This window comes from Lissotriton helveticus, chromosome 3_1 (assembly GCF_964261635.1).
Source record: "Lissotriton helveticus chromosome 3_1, aLisHel1.1, whole genome shotgun sequence".
Lineage (NCBI taxonomy): Eukaryota > Metazoa > Chordata > Amphibia > Caudata > Salamandridae > Lissotriton > Lissotriton helveticus.
In genome coordinates this window covers 657,398,724-657,415,193 of record NC_136061.1, presented here as the reverse complement: position 1 = coordinate 657,415,193, position 16,470 = coordinate 657,398,724, and the positions used below count along the sequence as shown (strand labels likewise).

Genomic DNA, 16,470 nt, shown 5'->3' with positions numbered 1-16,470 from the left:
AGAAGGCAGGGAGCCAACGCATTGTATTGACACACACAAATGTTAATAATTGCAGCAAATGACCGGTGACAATTTAGAATAATTTAAAGTATAAATGAAAAATCAATCATTAAAGCAGATTCAAGGCAATGCAGTAACAAACGAGTGAATGGTATAAGAAATAATACCTTATTATTTTTGCTCGTTTGCTATACTGTTTCCGGGAATTGGTTCAGAAAACAAATGTGGAGTCCAAAGTAGAGTGGGTACTTCAGCTTGTTGCCAAAATGTGGTGTTCTCTCAGCGATTCAAACAGTTCCACGAAGATATATTTTAAAGTATTTTATTCTATAACATTGGACTCCATCCGTCGTTTCATCCCACAACTACAAGAATGACGGTTTCCTCAGAATCTCCATCTCTTTCAGTTTAAACGTTCCCAGAAAAGCAGTGACATGCAACTCCACCATTGTAATTAAAGACACAGAATACAACAATCCCTACCAGTCCCGTTTAATGCACCCACCCAGCACACTTTTTTTGTTTTCAAGAAACAATCTCCAAAACAGGATAAAAATCAGTGACTAGCAGTGTAAACCTGGCACTTCCCCCAACTCTAAATACAGAGTCAGGTTCACTGGCTTATGAAGCTGCTAAGCCAAACTCTTAATGACTAACAGTGCTTAATTTGAGCTGGTGGATACCTGTGCTCGGCACCAGCACTTACTTGTCAGCACCGGCACTAGTGACAGCCACCACATGGTGGCGCTATCAGTTTAATTTTGAAAGGAGCACAATGTTTATTAAGTCAATTCGCCTTGCAAATGAATAATATCATCCCCCATGCCATTCTTATAGCTTTGTGTGGCCTGAAATAGTCTGAATTGTCACACTTGTAGGAGTGCGGTGGTTAGGTGTGATGTTGGTACTGGGCATTGGCAGCGCTGCAGGGGCAATGGGTGGTGCAGGCTTCCAATAAGGGCCCTGGCACGTAATATTTTGCAAATTAAGCACTGATTGACTACCTAAAGGTGGAGATATCCAGACTGCCAATCTCCCGGTGTGAAGGCATCACCCCCAAACTGCTATCAAAGGACAAGACATTCTCTTGTTTCTGTAGTTCTCAAGTCTGTCAATTTGTAAGCGGCATAAATAGATTTAGGTTTTTCAGTCAATTAAGGCATAAGCATGAAATAGAACAAAAAGTGTTTTACTACTTAAGCATACAAACTACTGTAATCATTTGTGAATCTAAGAGATACATTAATTCATACATGACTGTAGTAGGATGAGGCACTGCATGCTTGTATGGACATAAGAGATGAAGAGATTTTGTTTCTTTCAAGACTTTGTAAGATGTCCTTGAATCTGCCCCTTAATGGAGCTGAAATATGATTGAAAATAAAATATTCCACTTACCGCACAGTATTTACAATGCGTCAGTAAACAAACAGTCTGCTTGCCTGCGTGACTGGGGGTGAATGTTTGCATTGTTCAGTATTCTGTCCATCATATGTTCTTTTTGCTTTTGCCACCCTAAGTGGGAAGAGTATGCTCAGACGGGTGTCGTGCTCACTGGATTCAAGCTAGTCTTGCTGATGAGGGGCGATATGCCAAAACCGGTCCCAGGATGCTTGTTTCCGGTCCGGGAGGACCTGGCCTGGCAGTTTGGGCTGGATTGTCATCATGAGGAGCAGGGTCAAGGCTGCTTTGCATATAGCTGGGTCCAAACTGGGGTGGCATGATGAGCAAAAAACACAATGGCTTAAATCCAGTTCTGTGACTCGGGGTGAATGTTTGCATTGTTAGCATTCCGTCCACCATCTGTTCTTTTTGCTTTTGTCACTCTAAGTGGAAAGGGTATGCTCAGACGTGGGTCCCGTGCTCACTGTGCCGCTGGATTAAAGCTAGCCTGGCTGATGAGGGATGACACCCCGAAACCGGTCCCAGGATGCTTGTTTCCGGTTCAGGGAGGATCTGGACAGGCAATTTGGGTTGGACTGTTCCTGTGAGGAGCAGGGTCAAGACTCATTTGCACATGGCTGGGTCTAAACTGGGGTGGCCTGGTGAGCAAAAGAGCAATGGACTTAACCCACATCTGTGACCGGAGGTGAATGTTTGCATTGTTCAGCATTCCATCTGTGCTTTTTGCTTTTACATTTCCTGTACAACATTTCTCTAGCTAGGCTACAACTTTTCTGAACTAGATTTGAAGAATGACAGCCCTTATCTGGTGCCCACAATGATTTTGGATAGATTCTACACATATACATATACATATACTGTTGTCCAATAATACTGCTCATTTTTGAATGAGTACTTAAATGTGAGGGACTGCGGAAACTCACACTTGATCAGCATTGGTGGCGCTTTGTCTTGGTTCCTATTGTGGGTTAGAAGGAGGTGTTCTTTGGCAGCACATATGATGGAAAACCCAGGACATATGTTGGAAGGGAGGGACATATAATGGAAAGGCCAGTATATGTAAGGGAAAACCGGGATATATGATGGAATGCCAGGTACATATGATGGAATGATCAAGTTACATGATGAAAAGTTTGGAACAGACAATGAAAAGTCTAATCCATATAATGAAAAGCTCTTGACACATGATAGAAAGCCTAGGGCATAGGATGGAAAAGTTAGACATACTATGCAAAACTTAGAAAATATATTGAAAAATCGAGATCTCAAAATATAAGGCACAGAAAAGACAGAAGAGGACCTGGAAAAGAGAATGCGATACTTGTGAAAAATGATGCAAGGCCAGGAACATAAGAAATAAAGCCCAGAACAAAGAATGTACGTTCCACAGTCTATGCGATTTGTCCAAGAATAGGCAATATTAATTGAACAGAAGGGACGAGCGCCACCAGCGCCCCACATGTGATGCCCAGGCCAGTTTCAGGGCTGCTGCTGGTACTGTCCCTCAGTGGCAGTGAAGAAGTCCTCAAGCAGGGTTTTTAGGAACTCAAAGGTGGGACGGTCGTCGGGGCGCTCCTTCCAGCAGCGCATCATCACTTCGTATAGCTCCTCTGGGCAGTTCTCAGGCCGCGGCATACGGTAACCCCGCTCCAGATTCTGAATAACTTCAGGATTGCTCATTCCTGCAATCAAAAAGGATGAAGTTAGGATGAAGATATGGGGAACGTCACCCTGCCTGCATCATCTGCCCGAGCACCCACCTTGCGGGCGAGCTTCTTCCTATAATCTCTTACATCTCAGGGGTAGCTGAGTAGTCGCAGTCCCCTTGTGAGGAATCTTCAATACAAGTTTGGGGCAGTTTGAAAGAGCAAAAGCCGACCCAAAGCGCTACAATGAAGGGAGCTCTTCTATTTCTTTATGTATATTGGTGGTTTTATTTTGTCACAATGTCCCATATGTTGTGAGAGAGCCCCAGTGTGTTGATACATCTGTACAATGTTTTAGGTGCTAACAACATGAGTGGAGCAGCTTCTCAAGAGCTTACAATCAACACGTTAAACACAATCATACCAGAGCTAGCAAAGATGGGGCTTTACAATGTTATACCACAGTTTAGGTAAAACATTCAGCGGTGGCACTGTGTGCCATCAGTAACCAATGGGAGTTGCATCCATCTGAAACTTCGAATGAATTAGGAGCTTACAAAGATTTTGTGCTATGCCAGGTTTCAATGGAATTTCTTGGGTTTACAATTTCTGGATAGGAATTGAAAAATCAGGTAAGCTCAGTAATCTGACCATGATGCCACATTCAAAGCACTGCCCCTCTTCAGAGAGAAGAATAAACAAGAAGGAGAAACCAGCCTGCTGTCTGCTTTCAAGGGGAAAATCTATTGGGTTTGCATGCCTGTTTGTCCCTGTGGTCTCTCCTTCTCGCCACCCCCTCTCTCTTTGACTCAAGATTAGACCAATAGAAGTTCTGTTCTTTGTCTAATAAACAAGCGCCTGGTTTGGATTAGCCAATAGATACCTTCCTGTAAGGATGATGGGTCAATGCCTTACACAGCAGCTGTTCATATATGCCTTCCGCGGGAGCCATAGACTCGAGCTATCCCTCATTTTTTAAAATTTAACCCTATCTCTACAGCGCTCGCTCGCGCTCATTTTAACTTCAGCCTACCTGCCCTCTGGGACTCTCCCTGCCTTTGCCAGCGCCGCGCAGCCCAAGGTGACGCTGCAGCGGCCATAGGAACTCCTGCTCGCCGCCTCCAGCGGCCGCTCCCCCCGGCCACGCCCACTGCAACTGGCCACGCCTCCTAGCATCGCCATAAAGCATGTGCCTCTACCGTATGCGCAGCGGACGGGCGCAGCGGGCGCGCCGTTTGCGCGCCAAAGGCGCGCCTAAGGCAAGCCCGTCCGCGCCCGTCCGCGCCCCGACGGGCCCAGGGCCCCGAAATGCTGCCCAATACCTGCCATACTCCCCTGCTGCACTTAGAATCCTTCAGCAGCCCCCCTGCGCTCTCCTATCCACTACCTGGGACCGCTTGGTATCTTTCGGCATTGCGGCCGACCTGGTCTCTCCCAGACTTATCCGTGCACCTGAGTTGCTCCCTGCGCCGCCGGAAACTTGTATCCGTATACTGTATCTTAATACCCGGTCTCTCCCCCAACACCACGCTGATATTTTTCTTCTGCTGACCGCAGAAAATCCAGACATCCTGCTGCTCACTGAGACCTGGCTGTCCGACCTATCCCTCCCTGACATCTTGGCTGCCTTACCCCCTAACTATTACCTGCTGAACGCCAACCGGCCTCACGGCCGTCGTGACGGAGGGGTTGCAGCAATTATTCGCAAAGACCTACCTCTCATTAAGTCCTTCTCTTTATGCCTCCCGGATGTTGAAAATTTGGTAATCAGCCTGCCTACTGAAGCGGGGGCTCTGACCCTTATCGTCTTATACCGCCCTCCTACCCCGATGCCATTGTTTCCCGTTACCCTCTGTGAGCAGCTTGCTGCCCTTATGACTTCCTCAGCTCGTGTTGCCATATATGACGACTTCAACTATTGGTTCAACCATGCTGATGCTGGTCCCCATGCCACCGAATTGTTCGAGGCACTTTCTAGTCTCAATCTGACACAGCATGTCACCTCCCCCACCCACACTGGGGGTAACATCTTGGATCACATATGGACTCAAGATATATCTCTTCTCGGCCCGATTATCTCCCCCTGTGTCTGGTCCGACCAGTCACTGATCGAGTCATCCATCCTCATAAAGGGCCTGGTCAGGCCCCCCTCCCGGTTCGGAGGGTCCGCTCGGAACTGGAAAACTCTCGACTCGCCTGCCTTTCTTTCCCTACTTGCTAAAACCCAGCCTTCACTCCCTGAGTCCTTGGACATCAATACTATGGATGCCAACATCTCACACTGGTTAACGATGGCCAGCGACACCTTTGTTCCCCCTACCTGCTTCTCCCGCACCCATCTTAATAAATCCCACAAATGGTATAATCCCATCTTAAAGCAACAACATCTGGAGCTGCGCCGATTGGAGCGCAGATGGCGGCGCCATTACCTCGGCCCCGACAGGGAAGCCTACGTGTCTGCGCGCAAAGCCTACAAAGCTGCAATCATTACCACCAAAACCTCCTTCATCTCCAACAGGATCTTAACAGCTCCCAATAGATCTAAGGAGATATTCAAAGTCCTCGGCGAACTGACATCGGACACCAGGACACTTCCGAATCCACCTCCTTCTTTGGAATCCTGCACTGCTTTAAACTCCTTTTTTATCGATAAAATCACTGCCATTAAGAATTCCATTCCCTACTCACTTCCTCCCGCCACATCAGTTCCTTTCCCTGCCAATACACCTACCTTCTCTCAGTTCCCTGCGCTCGACCCGGAATCACTTGCCAGACTCTCCACTCGTGTGAAATCTGGATCCCCCAAGGACTGCTGCCCCCCTTTCGTGCTCCGTGACATTTGCCATACCCTTCCCCACTGTATTCTCCCCTTGCTCAACTCCTCTCTCAATTCAGGCACAGTTCCCAGCTCATTCAAAGAGGCCACACTGGTGCCCCTCTTAAAAAAGCCCGGCGCCGACCCAGCAGCCCTGGCCAACTATCGCCCCATTTCCCTCCTACCTTTCTTCTCCAAAATTCTCGAGGCTCATGTCACGACCTGCCTCTCTCACTTTATCGAGGAATCCAACTACCTGGCACCTAACCAGGCCGGGTTCAGACCAGCTCATTCCACTGAGGCCGTGATCCTCACTGTACTGGATAATCTCAGACGCAGCGAGGATAAAGGACAACCCCAGGCACTAGTTTTACTCGACCTATCGGCGGCTTTCGACACGGTGGACCATAACATCTTAATCCACTGTGTTGAATCCGCCGGAATCTGTGGGGCTGCTCTGTCTTGGATTAAATCCTTCCTTCCTCGAGGAGAGGTCCCAGGCAGTAAGCATGGGTCCTTTCTGTGCCACCAGTGTCCCCTCGTCCTGCGGAGTTCCTCAAGGATCCTCTCTGTCTCCCCTCCTTTTTAATTTGTACCTTCAACCTCTTCTTCACTCCCTGGGTAAATGGGATATCACCGTGTTTAATTACGCGGATGATTTACAAATAATTTTTCCCCTCACTTCCCCCAACGCCGTCACCAATTTTCAGACTGCCATGACACACATCCAGCATTGGATGAACCAAAATCAACTCAAGCTCAATCCGGGCAAGACTGAGCTCCTCCTTCCGGGGAGAAGCGCCCAGTTTTGGGGCCCTCAGTACTGGCCGATTGAGCTTGGAACACCACCTTCTCCTGCTGGATGTGTCAAGAGTCTCGGAATTTTGATCGACTCCGGGCTCACCCTCAAGGCACAGGTGAGCGCAGTAACATCTTCCTGCATGTTCCAACTCTACAGGATTCGGAAAGTCGCTCACCTCCTCTCACCTGAAGCCTTGTTGCAAGTCCTAATAGCCCTGGTGATGTCCCGGCTGGACTTTTCTAATTCAATCTACCACGGTCTCCCTCAATCTTTGTTATCCAGGTTGCAGATCATCCAAAACCAGGCCGCCCGGCTGGCCTTCAAAATCCCCAAATGGCAGTCGGCCCAACCTTTATTACGCCATCTTCACTGGCTACCAGTGAACGAAAGGATTACTTTCAAGGTTCACTGTCTTATCTTTAAAGCTCTCACTGGCCCCGCCCCTGCTTTCCTTAAGTCTCTCATCACTCCTTATTGTCCTCCTCGCACTCTGAGGTCTACCCATCTCTTGCTCCTTGTCGTCCCCCGTTTCAAACTCGCAAGATCAGGTGGCCGCAGCTTTTCCTGCTTAGCCCCTAAGCTGTGGAACTCCCTCCCTCTCGCACTCAAGTCATCTTGTTCCCTCTTTTCTTTTAGGAAATCCCTAAAAACTACACTTTTTCCCCACTAAATTCGTTGTTCCCCTGTTTCCTCCCCTTCTTTCCCAATCCAATCAGTGCCAGGAAACCTCTGGTGTCAGTGCGCTTAAGAAATTTGTTATAACATAACATAACATAACATAACATAACATAACAGCCAATGACAGACTGGGCGCATCTTAAACATAAAGTCAGAGCAAAAGAAAAGGCAACTCAACTTGCAAACATACAAGAAGTGGCATTGTGCTGTTTACCATAGAGCGCCTAGCTACAGAAGTCTAAACTGAGTCCTAACCCCCTTATATATTTATCGATGTATTTATTGATTACTATATTTATGTATGCTGCTTTATACATCATGACCATGGGCTAAAGGTATTACAGGCCTTTGCAACAGAAACAGATAGTCGTTAATTAAAAGTAAATCAGCATAAACACAGAGAGAATACTTTTACAAGAAAAGCTTCAACTCAAATTTGAAGGTGTCCAGAAAAGTAGCGGTTTAAAGATGATAGATATGGCGGTAGAAGGTTCCAAATTCTAGTTGCGCTCTTAGTGAAGGATTGTGCTATCTTACCACCGAGGCAGTGTCCCCACTCTGAGAAACAAGAGGTTAAAGAAACCAGGCAGCAGCAACCAGCCTGGACTTGCAACCAATTTTAAGACTTGTTCATTTTTTGTCTGCTTTGCTTTTCCTGCTTATAGTTGCTATTCAAATTAAGACACTGTGAAACAACTTCAGAGTAGCTGTATATATTTTAAAGAATGTGCTGCAAGTTCTGTTTTATTCCCCGCTTTAATAAATATTTATTGTCTTCCATCTATTTATTTTCATTGCATTGTGTAAGCCCTTAGTTTTGAGTAAAACATTCAATGTTTGGACTGTAAACTGGTTGCTTTGTAAATTGGCTCACTTTCTATAATAACAGTTCATATCAACCTCAGGACAGTCTCGTGGTGTTAAACTTGAGGGTTACTGAGAGCTGGAAATAGAGAAAGACAACGCTGTTTAGGGCTAAGGAAGCATCCCAAAAACTGGTGATTGGGCAGGTTTTCCTAGTGTGAGAGAGAGGTGTGTGTGAGGGAAAACCTCCAGATATTTAAAATTGTAGTCACACATGGAACCCTCCTGAGTCATTTGGTCTTGCCTATAATCTGACCCTACCATTGGGGAATTAGCTGCCTTCTTTGTACCTCGACACATGCCTGGAGCACTTTGCTAAAACCACTTCTAAACATGCTTATTCTCTTTACCTCTGTATGACAATGTGGCTCCTATGCTGTTCCCTGGAAACCTCAACCTCTTCCACAAGACCTGGGAAGGAGCTGTACCCCTCATACATTACCCCAACATCTGCAAACTGAGACTTGGTTAGCACAATATTCTTCCAAATAACACTATGGGCCTGATTCTGATGCGGGTTGGAAAGCTTACCGACCAAATCGGTTTGGAAATGGTTTCCAACCCACTCGGATTGGGAGAGTCCGACCGACCAAGTATGATGCATCAGGATGCTTCCAGATGCAATTTGGTTGGACTCCCATTGACTTCAATCAGAGCATATATTCCTTACCGCATCATAAATGGGTCCTGGGTCGGGAAGACACATTCCCAATCTGATTTGGAAGGAGCAAATGCCATTAGGAGGCCTCCTTATTGCTTCGGAATCAGGCCCTAGGTGGGAATGCTTTCCTAACCGCATCAGAATCAGGCCCTATGTAGAATCTTCCCTCCTCTTTCCCTCCGTTTTCCTATTCAATCAAAGTAACAAACTTGCATGTCCACTGCTCAAATTAACAATTTATATTTCCCTATACTAATCCACCACTAATTTTTGGGGTTCTGAAGTAGTGTGCTACTCGCCGAAAAGCGCTTCAACGTCTCGATAAGAGTAGTAAGCACTAAATAAATACAATTACAATATTAACATGTGTTTGTCCTCCTCACCACTGTATTCCCCATATCGAGCCCTGGAACCCCTAGGTGCCCTTTCCTCACCCCAGTACAGGGCAGCACAAAGGAGAGGCAGGGAGTGGGAAGGGTGCACCAGGCCCCAGGCCAGAGTCTCAGAACCTATTTATAGATGAAAAAGCAGCCCTAAGCGTCTGCCAAGACCTGGGTAGGGAATCCGTCCGTAGGTCACGATCTCTGTCAACAGGATGCCGAAGGACCAGATGTCAGACTTGATGGTGAAAGTCCCGTAGTTAATTGCCTCTGGAGCGGTCCATTTTATAGGAAACTTGGCCCCTGGTAAGGGAGAAAACAGAGACATTAAGACTCACGAGAGGGAAAAGAGTACTCACAGAAGAGAAGGAAACAAAGGGAGAGAAAAACATGCAGAAAGACGGAAAGAAGGACAGATAGGAGAGAGAGGGGAGAGAGAGAAAGAGGGAGAGAATGAGATTGAGAGAGAGAGAGAAAGACAGAGAGAGAGAGAGAGAGATACAGAGAGAGACAGAGAGAGGCAGAGAGAGACTGACTGGAAGGTAGACAAATATAACAAAGTTGACAGATGGGCTAAAACAGAGAGAGACATCGAGTGTGACAGATAGAGTCTGACAGAAAAGCGGAAAGAGAGACAGCGAGATGGAGACAGGCAGCAAGCGAATAAACATGGAGTGGGGCACAGATAGAATGGCAGGGCTGGCAGACATGAGACAGGGATACAGAGCCAGGGAGAGGAGACAAGCAATTGGAAGAAGGCAGCAAGTTACCCACAGGTGGATGGAGGCAGAGGGAGCGTGAGGCTGAAAGGCAGAATGGAAAATGCAGAAAGGGGTAGAGAGGGCGATCTGAAACAGTGGCGGGGGCGTCAGAGCCAGTGAGACTAAGTTAGTGCTAAGATAGACAAAATGATTGCCAAATGGTGACTCGCGTCAAGGAGAACACGTCATACTTGGAGATCGAAAAGAGGACAATGTAACAGAGACCAATAGAGTAAGACATCTAGTCTATGCCAGGCGGAGTCCCGAGTACTTTGCACATCATTACCACCCACCAAGGTCAGTTGTCAACCTCTACCTCCTGTGTGTCCAAAGTTCAACATCTCCTATATCCATCCTTCTCATCTCCCGTCCGAACTCCATCTTGTACCCTTTCAAACACCCTCCAATATTCTGCTTTCAAAACACGAAAATAATGTTCCTGCGCCGCTTGTAGATTTAAACGGGCTTGTTGAGAGGACCGGCCAGTGCCACAAACAGAATCTGCATAATACTTGTGTGAGAAATAGCAATGTGAGCTAATAATGTCAGCGCTTCACCTATTCACAAGTGACATGACCCAGTCCCATGAGACAGGCTCAAGTTGTCTGCATCTACATTTTAACCGTCGTATATCCTTGAGCCGCTAGATGGCCCCCTAAGCCCACGAGAAGACGTACGTCAAGTTCTCGCTAACCAGAAACAGTCCCTGGAAAAGGTTGCGGCATGAGCCCCTCTCTCTTCAATCCTTGTATACACAGATATTAGATGTTTTAATTATACGTTTGGAAATTCGCCTTGGTAATAAAAGGCTGCCGATCCTTTAGCTCTGCTGTCACCAACAAATTACGATTTATAGCAAAGTGCGAGGGAATCATAAAAAATGTACTTCATGCATGTGGTGCCTATTATCAAACAAATCAAAGTCCAAACTCCAAACTATGATATTTATGGAAAAAGGGGGAAAGGCTGTAAGGGACACACTATTATGTGAGTTCGAGCTACAGCCATTTTACAATTTTCAGTGCCTCTGAGTCCCCGTGCGATATACTAACAATACCAGTCAAAACAGCAATGGAATTTTCTCTAAAAAATCCCAAACTGATCCCTATGAATCCCTCCGTCAACTATGCTGTATGACAGCTTCAATATGTTGAGTCTCTTGTGTGACATAGTCAGAGGCGGCTCTAGGCTCATGGCGGCCATGGGCAGGGAGCGTAAGTAGGGGGCCCCGGACAAGGGGGTCCGGGTGGGGCGGAGCCCCCCGGAGCTCGGAAAGGTGTTTTAATAAATCGTCCAGAAAAGGCGTTAGATGACCAGTACCTGCGGCTGCTCCTACCCTTCCGAATTCATCTCAGAACGATAAAATTTAGGAGGAGGAGGGTATTTTGTGACACACGACGTGAGGGACTGGCGCATCAGTAGTACTCTGGCCGGAGGATTCTCCATCTTTAGGTTTCCCTTAGGTGATAAAGTTCAGGATTGCTCCTTCCTGTGATGCTACGAAAGCCTGCTGAGCCGCCTTTCTCTTTTGTTTCGAATAACCAGATTTGTGTACACAAATTCTCTGCATTTTGCTTGCAATGTTATATACGCCTGTACCAGCGGGCCAGCAGTGGGTAGGGAAAAAAAGAAGCCAATCAGGAACCAGGAGGAACGCAGGCGCGGAGGCCAGTGAAGAGGGGGGGTCAGGGTGTTTGGAAGTGGAACAGAGCCGGAGGCCGCCAAATCCCTGCCAGGGGCCGCCACACAAATATGTATCCATCCTCAGAGCATTATTATATTAAGGATATATATTGGCGTGGCGGCCCCTTGGGGTTTGGCGGCCCTGTGCAGGTGCACAGTTTGCACAAGCCTAAGGCCGCCCCTGACATTGAACTCTGGAGACCTACTCTGAGCCAAAATCTTGTTACACAGGGCATAAGGGAGTTATACAAAATGTATCTAATATTCTCTGAATATACACTCTCACTCACAGCAACACATTCACAGAAAACCTTTGAAAATGTCGCTCACCGATGGATACAAAAAATGCCATGTGAATTTCAGGGTTTTCGTAAACTTAGGGGACAGCAAAGCTCGCCATTTTAAAGAAGCCATTCGGTGAAGAATGGTGCAGGCCTTAAAATCCAAGCAGCATCACCAGACAAAGCAACAGTCTAGCGCGCCGAATGCTGGCGACTTTTAGAGGTGCATTAATGAGTAAAGAGAATTGTGTTTCCCTACACTTCGATGGCCCTTTTAAAGTAAACACCACCCAAGGGCAAACTACCTCATAATGCATCTCTGCATCGATGACGTCTAATAATAACACAAAACATGGTTCACTATTACAGTCGGTGAAACAGGGGCTTACATCTTGTGGGACACAACTAAAAGAATAAAAATACTGAACACAGACCCAAAAAAATGATCTAAATACTGGGTTAACGACCCCTGGCAGTTCGGGCTGGACTGTTCCCATGGGGAACACGGTCAAGACTAATTTCCACTTGGCTGGGTCTGATTGGAATGGCATGGGGAGCAACAAAATGATGGATTTAGGCCCAGATCTCTGTACTTCGGTGAATGCCTGACATTGATCAGTATTCTGTCCATCAATTGTTCTTTTTACAATTGTCAGCAGCACACCATGATCTTATAAAAGACGGATACATGTCTACAAGTCCTCACTTATCAGAACTGAAACTTTCCTTACACAGAATAAACTACGAGGAAAGAAGGAGGAATTACTTCAGACATATTTCAAGGAAATCGCTGACTTTCAAAAACTATGTGATGAACAAAAGACAAGTGTTTCTAGGTAAAAACTATTAGATGGCAGAAAAAGCTGCAAACATCTATTAGCATAAGGCTTTATGAGGCACCCAAAAGGCCAGGATCATGATCTTGCTTATCAGGGCACAAGTCCTAAAAAAAGAAGTGGGGGGACGCTCCAAGTTAGGTGGTGTCACCGGAAGTGACGTCACAACAGGAAGTGACGTCACAAAAGGTAGTCCCCTCTCATTACAGGGAGTCCTTCACTTTGACCCTCTGTCGCCCCTCCCCGCTCAGGTCCTGGCTGGCTGACTTAGTGTATCATATTTTTTCAGATTTATGATATTAGTAGATTAATGAGTCTTATTTAAAGTGCCAAGAAATGACCGGTGTGAAAAAATTGGTTTGAAATGGGCCCCGGAATGACGAATACATACTCACTGACCAGGTAATTCAGCTGACTGCCTGGGTCCATGGAAGGGCATATTGGAGCCGGGAATGTTTTTATAAATGAACACGGACGTTGTTGTGGCTGAAACGCGTTATGGCATTTATTGGGCGAATAAATATTATTCTAAAGAAGCTGGTGTCTCCGACTGGGCCCGTGAGGATTTGTTTGTGAGAAACGGGAAGAGAGTGAGTGTGAGTGCGTGTGGCTAGATCTGGCCTTTCCCTAACTAAATGATGTTGTATCTCGAGGAAATGATTGACACTGGCTGCCCCCCCTCCCCTCCCGCCCGCCCTCTTACCTCGGAAAACCAGATATGCGCTCTTCCTGTGACTGCTGCCCAAAGGCCAAATCGTTTGTCATACCCGTGTTCTCTTTAACTCGCTCCTTTATTCCGCACTCAGTGCTTTCCCCTCCGGTGCTGGCATCTGAGCTCCCCTCTAAATAGGAGAATCTAATTTCCCTTCCTGTCAGATGCACCAACTGTGGCATGGTCGCCATCTCACGGGTTGTCCCGGAAGAGCTCCGGAGCCTCAGTCATCCAGCTCTTATACCTGGAAAGAACCGTGAGGTGGGGGGACGGCGTCCACCCGGTAAAATCGGTGGGGGGACGCCGTCCACCCGCCTGGTACCCCGACTCGGTATACACCCGTTACAATGGATCTTTTACTCCGCAGACCCATTACAACGCGACCATTACTCCGCATACCATTACAACGCATTGCGCTGGGGGGCGCTCTAGGATAGGGAATAAGTATAATTTACTATCCAACACCTTCCCTAGGGTCCACGGGGACTGGAGTTAGAATAGTAAATTATACTTACCACTATCCAGCGCCCCAAGGCGCTATGCGTTGTAACGGTATGCGGAGTAAAAGTCGCGTTGTAATGGTCTGCGGAGTAAAAGTATGCGTTATAACGTCATACATCCCCCCGACTCGAGCCCTGTTGCTTATACCAAAGCTATTTAGACGTTATATCAGTAGCTGCCCGTGGAGGGAGTTCCGTGGGGCGGGGCGGGGGAGGGGCAGGGTGGCGGGTAGTAAACACAGCCGACCGGAGTAATGTAAATAAATAAATAAATAAAATGAATTTCATTGCACGCGCTGAAACGTCAAATGCGTGTGCACGGAATACGTTTGCATTAAGTCATGTGATTAGAACAAGCTTCTGCTGTATTATGCATTGAGACACCTCGTCGGGAAGTTTCACTTCAACAACTGCCTCCAGTGCTACGTTTTTGACTGCTTTCGCTCCTGTGCTCTGTTTCTCCTACGTAGTGTTATCATTGCCCATCACAACATTGATGCTGAGGAGTTTTCCTATCTTACACTAGCTTACCGAAATTACCTGCTGGATCTGATTCCGATTCTCCTACCCAGGAAATGGAGGAAAGCAAGCCCTCAAAGTCTGATCCGGCCCATGGGGCTATTCCTTAAGCTCAGAATGGAGGTAAGACACAATCTTCCTTGACTTCATCCAAGCGTCTCAAGAAGGACCCGCCGTCTCCTGGGAATAATTCTTCATCTTCTTCTATGGACCTCATTCTGGAAGAGCTACGTGCCTTCAAGCCCTTTATGGAAGCCACCACAAAAAACATGCAGGCCATGCAAGAGAAATGGACATCCTTGGATTCACGTGTCACGACTTTGGAACAGTCCTCAGATTCTTTACACTCTACCTGCTCCCGCATTCCTTCAATAGAGACTGAAATCCTTCTACTCAGGCGTCAAACTGAGGATTTGGAAAACAGAAATCGCAGAAACAACCTCCGCTTATACGGCCTTCCGGAACTCACAGAAGGGTCCAACCCTACCATCTTTTTCCAAACTTTCCTTGCAAAAATACTGGACACTCCGGCCTTATCCACCATTAACATTCAGCGAGCACATCGTCTTGGCCCCAAAGTTGCTACCAAGCCTAGAGGTGTTATCATGCTGTTCTTGCAATATACCGACCTCCTGCAGGTCCTCTCAGCCGCCAAGCGCAAGAAGCAAATCATATGGGAAGGTCACTGTCTCTATCTTTCGCAGGATGTCTCCAAAGCCACTGCAGACCAGAGGAAAACGTTTTTAGACCTGAGACCTCAGTTAAGAGCTCTTAATGCTAGATACGGTCTCTTACACCCTTGTCTCTTCAAGGTTACGTATAAAGACAGAACAATTACGTATGAGGATCCTGCGGCCTTGCAAGCCTTCCTTCGTCAACAGAATCCGGATGTCATGGATATCTCCAGGCCTGGCTGAATAGCCTTGTTGTCCGTTGTCCGTCGTTTCTTGTTATTATGATTGTTTTATTAATTCATTCTACTGTTTTATATACTATTATCTTTAGTCAAGTCGTGTTTCACTGTGGATCCCTACATTATTCCCTAATGTTTCTCTCATTCCTTTAGATATTTCCCTCGTCAAATACATCTTGATGCTTCCTAATGTTTTCTGACGTGCCCATTGGACTTCTAAATACTAATGGTTGGTTGCCCGCTCTGGTTGTTGTCGTCGTCATCTCCCGCCACCACCATCCCCATCCCTGTTTTGGGTCTTTCCGTTTTCGTAAGTATGTCTCTCAGTCGTTCGTTTCGGACTTGTACTGTCTCTTTGTTCATTTCTGTTCCTATCCCTTTTCTCTATCTCTTACTCTTGCTCTCTCCTTTACTTTCTCCCTGGTCTCTCCTTCTCTTTTCCTTTCTTTCTTCTATAATTCATTCCTTTTTCTATAACATTTTCTCTACTTTTTCCTCACACACCTACTCTTTCTTCTCCTTTTCTCTTTCTGTTTTTCTCCTTCTTTTCTCTCTTTTCCTTTCCATTTTTCTCATTTTTTCTTCATTGTATTTCTTATGCATTACTGTGAATGTTGCACTCAGCTGTTTTTCTAAATTGTTCCGTTCCGAGTAACTACATGGAACGTTAAGGGATTAACGAATCCCATCAAAAGGCAGAGGGTTCTCTCACATTTAGCAAGACTTAAAACTGACGTTGCTCTCCTTCAAGAGACCCATCTTGCTGAATCGGAAGCTTTGAAACTTAAACGTTGTTGGGTGGGTCATGTTCTTTGTTCTCCTACAAGTTCTAGGAAGAATGGTGTTGTACTTTTGATACATAAAAAGTTAAATGTTTCCTTGATTACTCATGAATGTGATGTTGATGGCCGTTGGCTCATTGGTAATTTACTCATCGATAACATCCCACTCACCCTCTTTAATGTGTATGCTCCTACTGGGATCGATAGATCCTTTTGGCCTGCTATCTCTTCCA

The 16,470-nt window shown here is 46.4% G+C and overlaps 1 protein-coding gene across 3 annotated transcripts in view; it reads right to left on the bottom strand.

The window, feature by feature from the left end:
• Positions 1 to 308: 308 nt before the first annotated feature.
• The window catches only part of LCK (LCK proto-oncogene, Src family tyrosine kinase), a 564,072-nt gene continuing 547,910 nt past the window's right edge, over positions 309 to 16,470 (bottom strand). For all 3 annotated transcript variants that reach the window (XM_078680721.1, XM_078680719.1, XM_078680720.1), the window contains exons 12-13: positions 9,422 to 9,553; positions 309 to 3,086 (exon numbers count right to left, since the gene is read on the bottom strand). In XM_078680721.1, coding sequence (XP_078536847.1) covers positions 2,884 to 3,086; positions 9,422 to 9,553 — 335 coding nt within the window. In that variant the 3' untranslated portion in view covers positions 309 to 2,883. The remainder of the gene's footprint in view (positions 3,087 to 9,421; positions 9,554 to 16,470) is intronic.